This window comes from Phocoena sinus, chromosome 1 (assembly GCF_008692025.1).
Source record: "Phocoena sinus isolate mPhoSin1 chromosome 1, mPhoSin1.pri, whole genome shotgun sequence".
Lineage (NCBI taxonomy): Eukaryota > Metazoa > Chordata > Mammalia > Artiodactyla > Phocoenidae > Phocoena > Phocoena sinus.
The window spans coordinates 168,435,099-168,450,573 of NC_045763.1; the positions used below are offsets into that span (position 1 = coordinate 168,435,099).

Consider the following 15,475-nt stretch of genomic DNA (forward strand, 5'->3'; position numbering starts at 1 on the left):
AATAATTCCCCTTAAAAGTCCTTGTGGGATTTCAGGACTTCCCTGGTGGTGCAGCGGTTAAGAATCTGCCTGCCAATGCAGGGGACACGGGTTCGATCCCTGGTCCGGGAAGATCCCACATGCCGTGGAGCAACTAAGCCCGTGTGCTACAACTACTGAGCCTGCACCCTAGAGGCCACGAGCCACAACTACTGAAGCCCGCAGGCCTAGAGCCCGTGCTCTGCAACAAGAGAAGCCACTGCAATGAAGAGTAGCCCCCGCTCGCCACAATTAGAGAAAGCCTGTGCACAGCAACGAAGACCCAACACAACCAAAAAAAAAAAAAAAAAAAAAAAGTCCTTGTGGGAATTAACTAGTATTGCATTATTGCCTGGGGATTAACATTTTAAGACATGAATCTGGGAAGATTTCTGCAGACTGTGCTCTTCCCAGGATCGGCCACATTCTGGGCCTTACCTAAGGCTTCTCCTGCCTCGTTCCACAGGCTCTAAGTGGGTACACTGGGTGCAGCAAAGATAAAATCCTGCGCCAGCTCTCTATGGGGACCCCCACAGAGCCTAAATTCTCCCTCATTCCTGTAGGCCTTCTGACTTCAGAAGCTGCTTGGCTCAAGAGAGGTAGATAAATTGGAATCAGAAGGGGAGAGAAGACAGAAAGCATTCTATCCTCCCACCTCCCAGAATCCCTTCTCAGGATTAACTTTCTTAAAGTACTCTGAAAATGAAAGCAGGTGCTTTCCACATAGCACTTATGTCACTGTTAGAGAAAAAGAATTCTCAAACTATTGAAATTGTCACTTAAATCACAGTGATCTTCTGAATGAAAACAATATACAACACTCATACTAAAGCCTGAATTAGACTGGTACTTTTTTGACTTGTTTCTACTTCCCTTTTCATTTTCTTCTGTTTCTCTAAGGGTTTATTTGCCTGTCGAAGCACTTAAATAAGGATGATATCATAGGCTAAAATATGAATCATTCTGGGAACTCAGCCATTAATAGAAAAAAAATGACATTCACTTAACTTTTTGTCTTTGACAGTACCTTACTTAATTAGAGATAGATGCTCCATAGAATATAAGTTTTACTAATATAGTAGCCTTTTGTTCTCTCAGTTCTCTAAGAAAATTAATTCTGTTCAAAGGAGATAATAGGAAAAATGTGATGAGACAAAGAATAATTTTGAACTTTTTTTGTTAATAAAACCATCAAGAATGCATAATTCTCCTAAGATGTTAGAAAAACCTTTCAATAAAGCATGAAAGTAAGATTGTCTTTTAAAGCAGGTAAACAAACTGGCACATATATTACACTCATTCACCTTCTTCCTCAAATAAACCACTTTATTAGCTGGTATAAAACAGCTCAGACATTACCACCATAAATAAATATGTTTGGCAAAGAACATCCGTGTGGCTCCTCAATCAATCAATCAATCAAACCATTATACACTGGTAAAATATTAAGCGGGAATGAATGTCCAAGGTCTAAAAAAATAAAGAGTTGACATTTCAGCTTGACACCAAATTTTGTTCCCTATAAGTCATAAAATCGAAACGTCATTCATAACCTTCCAGATAACATCATCGGCTTCCAGGCTTCCTCTCTGTGCTCATTTCACTGCTCTTCCCCCAACATTCACTAGATTCCAGTCACATTTCCCTCATTTTTCTTCAGGACCACCTCATTACTGATCCAGGGACTTAGCACCTGACATTCCCTCTCCTTGTAATGCTCTTTTCCACAGTGATACCCCCAGTGCCAAGAACAAGTATTTGTTGAACGATGAATGCCAATAATCATTTGTGATTTGGGAATAATTTTTGTCAGCAGAATACCTAAAATTATTTTATTTTGCTCAGAATATCTTTTGACTTTAATTCTTGTAATATCCATTCTGTGATTTCCAGAAAAAGGTCAAAATTTTCTTTTGTTGGTTTTTTTTTAAAAAGAACATGTTTCTAAGAAAATAAGCTTTTACATACTAATAGATATTTAAATGTACCATTTAAAATACTTACCAAAGAAGTATACTATTTCTTCAAAATAGCATTTTTTAATGAGGGTTCCTTGCCAGTGGAGTGTACTTATAGTACAGATCCACTGTTATCAGGAGAGAGATCTCCTAATATCATGCTTCAGGTATGAATCCTAAGTGATGGAGTAAAGATGAACCCATTACTAAACCTAAATCAAGAGTGCCTAACCCTGTTTCAGAATATATGTTTAGTGAAAAATATAAACATGCACTTCACATGAAAAAACAGTGAATCTAAAAGTAGAGGCACTACAGACTGAATCTTATTGCTTTTAGAATTTTTCAAAACACCGAGAAACTATATCATCATATAAATTACTGATGGCCCGTTAAAAATTACTGTTAATTTTTAAATGGAAATTCTACTAGTAAACCCAAACCAAGAAAACCTCTAATTACAAATACAGCTAAAGTATGTCACAAAATAAAAATCTTTATTGAGCACTTCAATTAAATATAGTCTAAATTAACATAATAAAACAATGAAGCAATATTTTCCATTTAAATCAACATAGCAACTAAATGCTGATTTTTACTTAATATGCCCCTCACTCAGCTGGTTAAAAACATCTATTAAATAGAGTTGAGAAAAGGAATACCTTATAGCCAAAGTGGCAATTCACAATTTAATCAAAACATACTGATATGTTGTAATAGGCCACAACTGGGTAACCATAATAGACTATTGTTCTCTTCTTAAGTTCTTTAAAACATGTATGATGTTTGAAAGCAAAAATTATAACTTTGTTTGACAGAGTTTTCAATGTACATTGATAAAACATATACAACAAACATAACATAAAGGTGGGGAGGATAAAGGAAACTATATGGTTGTAAGGCTTCAACATCTTGTGTAAAGTGGTAAAAAGTAAACAGGTAAAAGGTGTGATATGCATCTTATAATCCCTAGAACAATCAGGAAAAAAAGGAATAAATGAAAATAGAGTATTAATTTTCTTAAATCCAAAAAAGATGGAAAAGGAAAAAAGAGTAACAAAAAGCAATAAATTTATACATATCAATAGTTACAGTAAATGCAAATGGTCTAAACAAATCACTTAAAAGAGAAACTGACAGATTCGTTAAAGAAAAAACAAAGCCCAAATATATGTTATCTGTAAGAAACCTACCTTAAATATAATGATATAGGTGTTAAAAGTAAAAAGATGAAAAATATACGCTATATAAACAGTAAAGATAAAAGCTGATATATACTATATTATTATTAAACAAAGTACACTTTGAGGAATTACCAGAGATAAAAACAAACATTAAAATATACAAGTAGCTATTAATGAGGAAGACAATAATCCTACCTGGGAATGTACATAATATAGCTTAAAAACCATGAAGAGAAAACTGACAGGACTAAAGGGAGAAATAGACCAACCTACAATCATAGTTGGAGGTGTTAATACCCATTCGTTACTAACAGAATGACTTAGAATCACTAAGAAACTATAAAATTTGAGTAATACTATAGCCACCTTAAGCCACTGACATTTATAGAACCCTATACACAAAGGCACAGAATAACAGTCACCAAGAAGACCTTATGCAAGACCATAATACAAGTGCCAAAGAGTATCAAAAGACTGAAACTGTACAGAATATTGGCAGCAGTAGAATGAAATCGGAAGTCAACAGCAATAAGAGATTGAGAATAGCCCTAAATATTTGGAAATTAACAACATATTTCTAAATAACTTACGGGTTAAAGAAGCTTGCAGAACTCTGTTTTCCATATCTGGCCAGAACAATATCTTTCATCCCACATGCTCTTCTTGAGGAAACAGCACTATGTAACTTCTAAGACTATGTCTTAAAAGGCAATACAGCTCCTTTCTGGTTCTCCTTAGGGCATTTGTTCTTGGAACTCAGCCTCCACTCTGCCAGGAAGCCCAAGACACCAGATAATGAGAACTCATGCAGGTGTCACAGTAACAAGACCAAAGGAAGGTCCCAGCTAATATCTAGTATTAAGTGCCAGATATGAGTGAACCTTCAGATGATTCCAGTCCCTAGCAGTTGCCCAGTCATCCCCAGCCTTCAAGTTTTCCCAGCAGAGGCCCCAATTATCATAGAACAGAATCAAGACATTAGTGCCGTGCCCTTTCTGAATTTCTAACCCATAGATGTTTCACCATAATAAAAGTTGTTTGGGGTGGTTTGTTACACAGGAATAATAATGGGAATATAAGAGAGATTAGAAAATATTTCCATATAAATAATACTAAAAATACAAAAGAGAAAACTAGTGGGAATTAGCTAAGGCAGTAATTAGTGAGAAATTTAGAGCTTTAAGGTAATAAATAGGAGGAACTAATAAATATAAGAGCAAATATAAATGACATAGAAAACAAATAAGAGAGCAAAATAACAAAGCCAAAGCTGGTTCAATGAAAAGATTAATAAAATTAATAACCCCTTGGCAAGATAAAGAAAAAAGAGAAAAATATACAAATTATTAATATCAGCAATGGAATAAAAGATATCAACACAAATCCTAAAGGCATTAAAAGGAAATATCACAACCAACTTTATGCCAATAAATTTTGTATATTAGATAAAAATTCCATGAGAAACACAAATGATCAAAACTGACAGAAAAAGAAACAGAAAATCTTAATATTCTCATTATATGAAAGAAATTATCAAAATCTTCACAGAAGAAAACTTCAGGTCCAGATAATTCCACTAGTGAATTTTATCAAACACTGAAGGAAGAAATAGCACAAACTCAGAAAACAGAGAAGGTAACATTTCCTAACACATTTTAAGAGACAGTATGACCTAGATAACAAAACTTTATGAAGACATTAAAGAAAACTACAGATCAATATTCCTCATGAACACAGACACAAAATTTCTCAACAAAATAACAGCAAATCAAATTCAGCTATATATAAAAAGGATAATACATTATGACCAAGCAGGGTTCATAATAGGAATGAATAGTTGGTTTAACATTTGAAAGTCCACCAATGTAACTCACCATGCTGACAAAATGAAATAATGAAATAATGAAATAAAAATCAAGATTATCTCAAAACAATACAGAAAAAGCATCTAACTAGTTCATAAAGAAAACTCTCAGCTAATTAGGCAAAGAAATAAATTTCCTTAATAAAAGGTGCAAAGAAAAAACCTATTAACTAACATCATACTTAATGGTGAAATACTGGACACTTCCCCTCTAAGATTACACAGGAAGGCATTCCCTGATTCTATTAAACACTTTATCAGAAGTTCAAACAAGCACAATAAGGCAAGACAATAAAATAAAATAAAAGGAAGACTGGGAAGGAGAAAGTCACACTGCCTTTATTCATAGATGATATGATTGTTTATACAAAAATCATAAGGAATCTACTAAATAACTACTAGAAATAAGTGAATTTAGGAAGATAGCAAGATATAAGAACAAGATACAAATATAAAATGTTTCTATGTACTTGTAACAATCAAATTAGAGATTTAAATTTAAAAAAATTCCATTTACAATAACAAAAAAACATAAAATATTTGTGAATAAATTTGGCAAAAGACCTCTATACTGAAAACTCTAAACCACTGCAGACAGAAATGAATAGAGATCTAAATAAACGGTGACACACCATGTGCATGGACTGGAAGACATCAATTTTCTGTAAATAAACCTGCTATGGATTACATGCAATTCTAATCAAAATCCAAACAGGTGTTTTGTAAAATTGGTAAGTGGATTCTAAAATTTACATACAAATGCAAAGAACCTAGGATGAAAAAGTGTTAAAGAGAACTTATACAATTTGATTTCAAAGTTCCCTATAAAGCTATATTAATCAGAACAGTTTTATATTGGCATAAAATTAAAAAAAATAGACCAATGAAACAGAACAGAGTTCAGGTAAGAATCCATTAAAATATGTTCACAAAAACACAAAAGTACTTATAGCAGTGACATACATTGTTTTCAAAAACTGGAAATAATCCAAATGTCTATCAACAGTAGAATGGATAAATAAATGTGTGGTACATTCACATATAATATCTACTCAAAAATTTTTAAATGAACTACTGATAAGCACACAAACACTATGTTGAGTGAAAGAAGCCAGACACAGAAGGTTAAATTATCCCATTTAGTTGAAATTCAAGAACAGGCGAAACTATACTACAGTGATAGAAATCAGAACAATGGTAATCTATGTGTGGTAGGAATTGATTGGAAGGAGGCACAAAAAAACTTTCTGGGGTGGTGGGAACATTCTCTATATTTGAAGCAAACTAGTGCATATATTCATAAAAACTGATTGACCTGTATGCTTAAGATGTTTGCATTTCACTGTAAATTTTACTTTTCAAGAAACGTATTAGGACTTCTGGTCACAGGATTTCATTAAGAGTGACAATGCAAACCAGACAGGGACAAGATATTTGAACGCACACATCTAACAACAACAACAAGCTGTATCTAAAAGTATACAGAGCTTTAACAAATCAGTAAGTAAAGGATAGACAACCAAATAAAAACATGGGCAAACAACATGACTGGGCATTTCTTTTGAGGATATCATCTGGAAATTTGAGCACTGTCTCCTCACCTAAATTAAAATAAAACTGCAAACCCAAATAAGGCTTAAGAATACAACCCAGAAACACAGATCTGGAAAATTTCCTCAAGGATTATCAGTAATTCTTTGGATATTTCTATATCTTGCCCACAAGGATATCATAGACTACTCTAAGTAACTAACATTTATTGAGTGCTTATTTTATGTCAGACTTCGTGCTGAAGAATTTATGTACATTATATGTTCAATTCTCACAACTCTGAGGTAGATACAATTATCTCTACTTCAGTGCTCAAGAAATTGGGACACCATTAGGGAGGCAATATACCTTTGCTCAAAATCTTATAGCATTAAGTAGAGAAATCAGGATTCAATCACAGGTCTGCCTAATCCAAAAACTGCATTCTTAAATACTGTACCACAATACTTCCATGTATCTTCAATCTCCTACTGAATAATATTATCATCTTGGGTATTTCCCTGACCTATTGGCCTAACAAGTACAGCAAAAAAGACGATGAGTATTACACTACTGGTTCTTTTTTTTAAAATGATTTTTGTTTAGCTTGGTTTTGAACTTCATATAAACCCAGTTTGCTTTTTATTTTATTTATTTATTTAGAAATTAAAAAATTTTTTATTTCTATTGTTGGCTGCATTGGGTCTTTGTTGCTGCACACAGGCTTTCTCTAGTTGTGGCGAGCGGGAGCTACTCTTCGTTGCAGTGCGTGGGCTTCTCATTGCAGTGGCTTCACTGTGGAGCATGGGCTCCAGGCATGTGGGCTTCAGTAGTTGTGGCATGTGGGCTCAGCAGCTGTGGCTCACAGGCTCTAGAGCGCAGGCTCAGTGGTTGTAGTGCACAGGCTTAGTTGCTCTGCGGGATGTGGGATCTTCCCGGACCAGGGCTTGAACCTGTGTCCCCTGCATTGGCAGGTGGACTCTTAACCAGTATGCAACCAGGGAAGTCCCACACTACTGGTTCTTACTCTATCTTTACTAGATAAAATCTGAAGGGTCCCCAAATCCAAAAAGTTAATCATTGTAAGTGATTTTAGAGATCTAGTCAAATCTGTTAATTTCCGACGTGAAAATTAAGACACAGAACTGACAAATTCTTCATTAATAGCCCTTATAATTTTATTTTAATTAAGAATTAGATGACCTATTTCTAAAAGTCTTCACTTTTCCTCTTTAACTGAAGTACTGGTTTCTCAAAGATTCCACGTTGTATAGTACATACCAGAGTTTTCATTCAACTAATTACAAGGAATAACAAGTGGATTTATTTTTGATTTATTACTATATTTGTCACTTTAGACATGTATTACATATGCTTTACTCTTATTAATGATATATTGAAATATAAATGGCATTAAAACTGTCTAACTATAACATAAAAGTGACTTCAAATATATTTCCAAAGCACATACCCATTAACTAAGCTTAAAATTGATCAACAAATTAGTAGTCTGCTCTTATTTTGATACAACTCTATATTTTTCTTTTCAGTCTTCTTTGAGAGGCTGTTAAATTATAAAGTAGGTATCATTGTAAAGGCAACAATTAATTTTGTGATCAAGAAAAAATATTTAAAAAAATTTGAGTGTACAAGAAAAAAAAAACCACACATCTATACCTATTTAACTACCTATCTATCTACTTTTGTTTTTTTTTTTTGGCCGTGCCACGTGGCTTGTGGGATCTTAGTTCCCCAACCAGGGATCGAACCTGGAGCCCTGGCAGTGACAGCACCGATTCCTAACCACTGGAAAGCCAGGGAATTCCCAATCTACTATTTTTTTAACCTAACCACATTACATTAATAACAGGCTAAGTTAAATAATGCAAATTGTTCCATTTTTGGAAAACAATTTGGAAAAGCTAATCCTCTAAACAAGAAGAAATTGACTTTAAGACCTCTGAGCACTTTCTAGGAATTTTTCCTGAAGGAAAATAAGAAATAAGATAAATAGGTATGCATAGTGATAAACTGAGGATAAAAACTAAAATGGTCTACGACACGAAAATGAACAAAAGAATGTAAAATATCATTTTAATAATTTCATATTGATTACATGTTGAAATGATAATATTTTGGATATAAGAGTTAAATAAAATAAGCTATTAATTTTAGCTGTTTCTCCTTCCTTTTTTTTAATTTGGTGCCAAAAATTTTAAATGTATATATGTAGCTTATAGTATATTCCATTGATAGCATGGTCTAAAATGTCTGTTGATCTGTCCAAATAGCTATTGACTATGAAAACATATAATAAAAAGTTACTATGAATTCAGTAAAAAATTTCAATGCTTTTATATTTTATTAAATCACAACAGCACCTACAAATAATGCTTTAGAGCACATGGAGATTTCTGGACTCTCAGAAACATCTATGGCCTAAGTATAAGGTACACTGGTCTAGAATTCATATCATAATTGGTGATGACATGATATTCATAAGCGAAAATAGTAATTCCTAGAATCATGCTTCCAATGATCTTCCATTCAATTTTATCAGCCAATTACATTTATATTTAGCCAAAACTGAACTTATCTTTCCCATTCCCATGGGAAATACCACTGTCTTCCTCCCTCTTAACTTCACTCACCCTAAAAGCCAATAGTAAATAATAAGCTCTTTGGACATTTTCAAAGACCTTCAATTTACAGCACAAAAATTACCCACTGGCCATTAGGTCTTTTATCTTCACTACCAAAATACTAAACTGCTCCAAAATTATATTAAAATAATAACTTTTCTTTGAATCTTAAATCTTAGAACAAAATTACCATTTTATTGTTCTACCTTTTTCAATTCTATCAACTCAAGTAAGTAAATTTTTAACAGTAGATATGGAAAGGTCCTTGAAGTTCTGCTTCCATCAATACTTCTCCTTAATACTAAGTTTCAGAAAAATAAATCAAAGCATTTGCAAAAGCACACAGTGTGCTAATAAGACCAAATCATGAACAGATTATGGGAAGTCAGATTGGGTTGCATAGTTCGGCACAATATTTCACTTACACACACAAAAAAACTTGTAAATCCCAGTTTAAAAGACCATGTGGATGTTAATTTAATAATCATAGAAAAGCAGTTTGACTTCAAAACTATACCAGTCTTATGATTGTGCATTTTGTTAAACACGTCTACAGGTTGTATAAATATGGATTAAGTAGTTGATTCCATGTTCCTATTCTGGTTTACTGATTCAAAAAGCTTAAAATTATTTCTAAAACCTTCTATGTGTAGAAAGAATGCCACAAAAGCCTTTTTCCAGAGATTATGAACTCTGGTTTAACTGAATTATGAGAAAGATTATCCTTGTTTGAGTTATTAGTTTCTTTAGGGGGTGAATGAAGGGGAAGAGTTTGAAAGATGAGCAATCTGCAGGGCCACAGAAAGCAGAGTCCTGTAAACCATGCCTGGGACAAAGTTTAAGTTAAGAGCTTCAGGGAATGCTTTTCAAAGAATAAATTACCTAGCAAAACTTGGTCTAACAGAGTAATTGCTAAAACAAAAAAAAAGTTCTGGAAAAAAGAACCCCAATTTAAAAGATTTTAAATACAGAATTAAGCTATAAAACCATCTAGCTGGTACATTTATATATATTTTATGCCACAGAGTTATACTGAGTAACGAATTAAATTACTGCATACCTGGGAGGAGCTGTTGGATAAATAACTTTTACATGTTGGAATGTGAAATCTTGATTTAAAACTTGCTCGATCCACGTTCTCAATCCTTGTCCAGAATCACCTGATGAATCACAAAATCTAGATTAAGTTAAAACAGTTTGACAATACAGTGTATTTAAAAGCAGTCTATAACTTTCATGTCACACAGAGGCTGGAACACAGAATAAAAAAATCTTCATCAATAAAAATAACTGTATAGAAACCGATTTATTAATAGGAAATAACTGATCAGCCATCAATAGTTAGAAATAATTTTGATCATTTTACTCCTGACTTCACTTTAAAGACCTGTCTAACTTTGAGTTTTAAGTTTCCTCATTTGTTTAAAGGATACAATAGGAACAAATAAATCAATTGATTTTTCTAAAAAAGAAATCCTTTCCATATCTGATTTTAAACACTGTCATTTATTTTTTTTACTCTTAAAAATAGTAAATTCCTAAAGTGCTTATAAAATTTTGTAATTGTAACAAACTAAAACAATTTTCTTGGTTAAAAAACCAAATTTCTTCAAAAGGGGTATTAAGCATACTTTCATTTTTTACCTGAAGAAATGAGAATTTAATTTTGGCAATGTTTAATCTAAAATAATGACTGTACATCCCATGGCTGAAAAACAACCAAGCCTCGTGCAAGAATTAATATGTGTATTTCCATAAAAAAATGGAAGGAATTATAGGTTCACTTTATGTGGTCCTAAAGAGAAAATTTTCAAGTTAACAACTCTAGTTTTTAATCAATCAATTCATTAAGGCAGCAATTAAAAAAGTATCTATTGAATACCTACTAATGTGTCAGACACTGTGCTTACTGCTAGAGAGGCGGTGATGGGAAGGTGATGGGGAGAAAGAATTCCTATACTCATGGAGTGTGTAGTTTATTGTGAGAAACAGACATTAGTCAAATAATCATATAAATGAATGTGAAAGACAAATGTAACCACTGCAAAGGTAAGACACTTCGTACCTCAAGGGTTTATTAGATTCAGAATTGACCCAGTTAAGGATTCAGGGATAACTTCACTAGAATATAAACTCCACAAGGCAAGGTTCATTTTGTGTTTCAGCCAGTGAGTTACTTGTTCATCTGATGCCTAGGACAGTGCTGACACAAACTAGGCATCCAGCAGATAGTCGTTGAATGGTTTGAACTGCGATCTACAGGATGGTAAAAACTGAAGTGCACAGGGAAAAGCATCTCAGACAGGATATGGCAAATGCTGAAATGCTGTGCAGGAAACAGTATGGCATTGAAGAAATGAAAAGCAGAAAATGAGAGGAAAAGCAGTGAATGCAGGATGGATCCTAACATCCTGACAAAGCCTGAGAGCATGGAGAAGCCATGAAGGTTTTTTGGGGGCAGAAAGGGGGCATGCTTCTAAGGATTACTCTGGAAGCTATGTGAAGACAGACCTGAAGGAGGACAAAGATAGATGTGGAAGGATAGTTAGGAGGCTACTGTTCAGATGACAGATGCTTAGACTACAGTGATAGCAGTGGAGTATACAGAAATAGATACTAGAGATATTTAGGAGATAAAATTAAAAGAAACTGGCAACAGATTAGTTATGAGGGGTCAATTATGAAGGGTTTCTAGGGTGATGGCAAGGTTTTTGGCCAGAGCTATATACACCAAGACAGGAAACACACGAGGCAGCAGGTCTATACACACTGAGTGTGAGGTACCCCTTTGTTATGCATTCTAGGTCCTACATGAAGGGTTGAGCAAACTACAACCAGGTGGAGGACAAAATCCAGGTTCTTAAGAGCTGAGAGCGTAGAACAGTGCTTTGCACAGTGGCCATGTAATAGATATTTCTTGAATGAATCGATTAATGCATGAATGACTATTAGGCAGTTGGATAACCAGGTTAGAGCTCAAAGGAGATCTAAAATGGAGACACATATTTGTGTCACATGAACGGAGATAAAAATAGAATCTGTGGGCTTGTACGGAATTTAGCCTGAGGAGAAAAATGTAGAGGGAGAAGAAAAGAGAACCTAGGACCGAATTTTGAGGAAGCCCAACATTAATGGCCAGGGAGAGGAGAATGAGCGTGCAAAATACATATACAGATATAAAGAACCAGGAGAGTGTTTCAAGAAGAAAGGTGAATGCTGCTGACAGTTCAAATAAAATGACGACTGAAAAATGTCCATTACATTTAGCAACACAGAGGTTACTGGCGAATTTAGTAAGAGCCAACTCAGTCAATTTGCTGAGACTTACTCTACGGGGAGAAAGCAAGTCATGCATGATTTGGGCCTGTGTGAACCTTAGAGCTCAGTGTGGAATACACACATTAAATTAGGTAATTACAAATACGGTGAATGCCACTGAAAGAAGAACCACAGTGTCCTAATGGAGCGTATAATAGTGAACTTATCTAATCTGAGAAGCTGAGCAAAGCTAATTAAGCTATCATTTGTTTTCATCATCCTGAAAGAAGAAGGTACTTTTTTGGTATTTTAGTAGTTGGAAACACTCAAACTAAGTTGGCTAGATATAACCTCTATTCCTATATGATGTTCTATGGCTGCCACAGCCTAGAAGAGAACCTCAAGTTTTCAAGATTTTTTAAAAAAACAAAATCTGCCTCTAAACACTTTTTCAACCTTGAAAAGCAAAACTAAATGCTACAAAACAACATGCATCCATCCATTCATAAAGTCCGCTCTTTAAAAAGCCAGCACCTTATTCCAAGAGTATGGTAAAACTGTTAAAATCGGTTTGCCCACATTTGTATTAACCAGAAGCCAAACATATCCTATAACATAACCACATATATTATTGTCTAATGTAAAATCATATTCCCAATAAGTTGGAGCTCAAAATACACAGGAACTGCGTTATACTTGCATAACTGGCAGGATTCTTTGGATAAACTCTTCGTTCAAAGCACAGAGGGAAAAAATATATACGTACAACTTTGGCTTTCAGAGACATATGGTTACAAATTTTAAAATGTCAGTAATTTGAAACTGAAAAGAGTGAGGATAGTAACTTTAAGCAAAACTGTCCAGGGAAAAAAGAAGTCTCAGACTTTTTATGAAATTATTTACTTATGAAAAGGACTATGGTATTGGGGAATTTCTGGGTGCTTATAAACACCCTTGGAGCCCCAAATAATATTAGTATTAGTCTCCGAGTTATAAGTATTGCTGTCATCTTAGACCCCTCATCTTCTAAGTATATTTCATTAGTCAAGTCTTTCCCTTCAAACACCTTTGGTCTTTTTCTTCCCTATTTCCAAAATGATACATCCTAGTTCAGTTTTTTCAACTTACCTCTCCAGAGCACTGATTCTGGAGTCAGAGATCTGGGTTCAAACCCCAATTCCACCACCACTCACAGTAATAGCCAAGTGACCATGGACAAACTATTCAATCTACCCAGACTCATTTTTAAAATGAGAATATTTCCTACAACTGCCCATTTCCAGGTTTCCACCCTGTACCTTTACAATCCTCTCCACTATCCAATGACTGTCCTCTTTAAGCCTACATAAGTCCCAGTTTAAAGACCACTTCCTCTGGCAAACCTAACAAGCTCTTCATTTTCCAAAAGCCTTAATAATGCCTATCCAAAGTTTTTTTCCTTACAATTCACTTGGCAGTAAATCATGCACCATCTTGTGATCTCCACTGCTGAGTCAAACTAAATGAATTGTTTTTAAATTTAGGTAGGCCCCCTGAGGACACAAGCTGCATTTCATTTCTTTAAAAAACACTTCCCAAAAACTTACCCTGGGCCGCACTAGGGATGCAAAGATTCAAACAAGCGTCCTTAGTCTTGAGGAAGAAGTGAAGTGGGGAAGACAGAAGTAACTTACAGGTAAGTGTAAGAAACACCGTGCAGAATTAAACACATCACTAAAGGCAGGCGGTGGAAGGAGAATACCTGCCCCTGGGACTCAGAGTTGACTCTGTGCTTTATCTTGGGGTCTGAAAGACAAGGGGGAGTGGGAAAGGACAAGGAAGGGGGAGCAGGAAAGAGTGAAGTGGGAAAGGCATTCGAGCCCTGGCATGGTCCCTCACAGAAAGGAGATAAATAATCCACTGCGGTTGAAAATTCCAATCACTAGTAGCTGACTCTGAAAAGTACTAGATAATGTTATTTGTCTCTAGCAAAAGACTTACCTTTCTAACTTGCTCTGTTTAAATTTGGGGGAGAGACATGGGGTGGGGGAATGTGTGGCAATGGTTGCAATGGAGAGAATGTAAACAGAGGGCCTCTGGCCGAATGACGGGACACAAAGGCCAGAACAGCGGGCCAGTGACTGCAAGACAGGCAAAAGGAAGACAAGGGTGGGGTGGGGGGTAAGGACGGCCGGGGACACGTTACCAGACCCGTGTGTCCACAGCCGCGGGGCTACCGCGGGGAGAGTCACCCTCTCCGTGTCCACCGCGCCCTACTAGGGCCAGCGCTTCCCCCACTAGGGCAACACTGGGGGAACCGAGTGGGGGAGGGCGTTTCCCATGCTGCAGTAACCGGGACGGAAAACTGTAGTCCACCTGAGCCATGCAGGAAGATCAGAGAGGCGCTGTGCCTCCCCGCCGGCGACACCATGCAGCGCTGTAAGCGAACTGAACCCGACGCAGCCGCCATGACTGCCGCCACGACTAGAGATTCACGAGCCCCGCCCTTACGCTGTTCCGCGGGCCCGCGCACGTAGGCTGGCAGTGAGCGCGCCTCAAGGCGCGCATGCGCAGTCGGGCTGCGCAGTCCTGCCTCCGGGTCAAGTCTGAGGCAGTTTAGGCTGTACTGAGCCTTTTGTTTTGCCAAGACTGGTATCATACAGGTGACCCCTTCGGTAAGGCACGGATATACTTCTTTGCCGTAGGATTTTCAACTGCAGTTCGAAAACTCAGGATTGCTTTAGATTTGGAGAAATATTGGTGTTAGGATGTTTAAAATTTAACATATAATAACCATGTTTTACCTTCTCCTGTGAGACTTACACAGGATGTTTGTAGCATTTTATATACAGGATAAGACAGCCATGTAATAATAACTCATCGTGTAGTTTATAAAAATAGTTTGCTTAGGATAATCTGATTGAAAGAGGTACCATTTCATACCTATTGGGGGCCTTTTTTTTTTTTTTTGCGGTTTGCGGGCCTCTCACTGCTGTGGCCTCTCCCATTGCGGAGCACAGGCCCCGGACGCGCAGGCTCAGC

The 15,475-nt window shown here is 35.9% G+C and overlaps 1 protein-coding gene across 2 annotated transcripts in view; it reads right to left on the reverse strand.

The window, feature by feature from the left end:
* LYPLAL1 (lysophospholipase like 1) overlaps positions 1–14,933 on the reverse strand; it is a 34,058-nt gene extending 19,125 nt beyond the window's left edge. Inside the window, exons 1-3 of one of the 2 annotated variants that reach the window (XM_032603966.1) lie at positions 14,810–14,933; positions 14,041–14,086; positions 10,257–10,356 (exon numbers count right to left, since the gene is read on the reverse strand). In XM_032603966.1, the coding sequence (XP_032459857.1) occupies positions 10,257–10,356; positions 14,041–14,086; positions 14,810–14,818 (155 nt within the window). In that variant the 5' untranslated portion in view covers positions 14,819–14,933. The remainder of the gene's footprint in view (positions 1–10,256; positions 10,357–14,040; positions 14,087–14,809) is intronic. The other variant, XM_032603957.1, reaches the window with a different exon arrangement.
* Between the last annotated feature and the right edge of the window lie 542 nt (positions 14,934–15,475).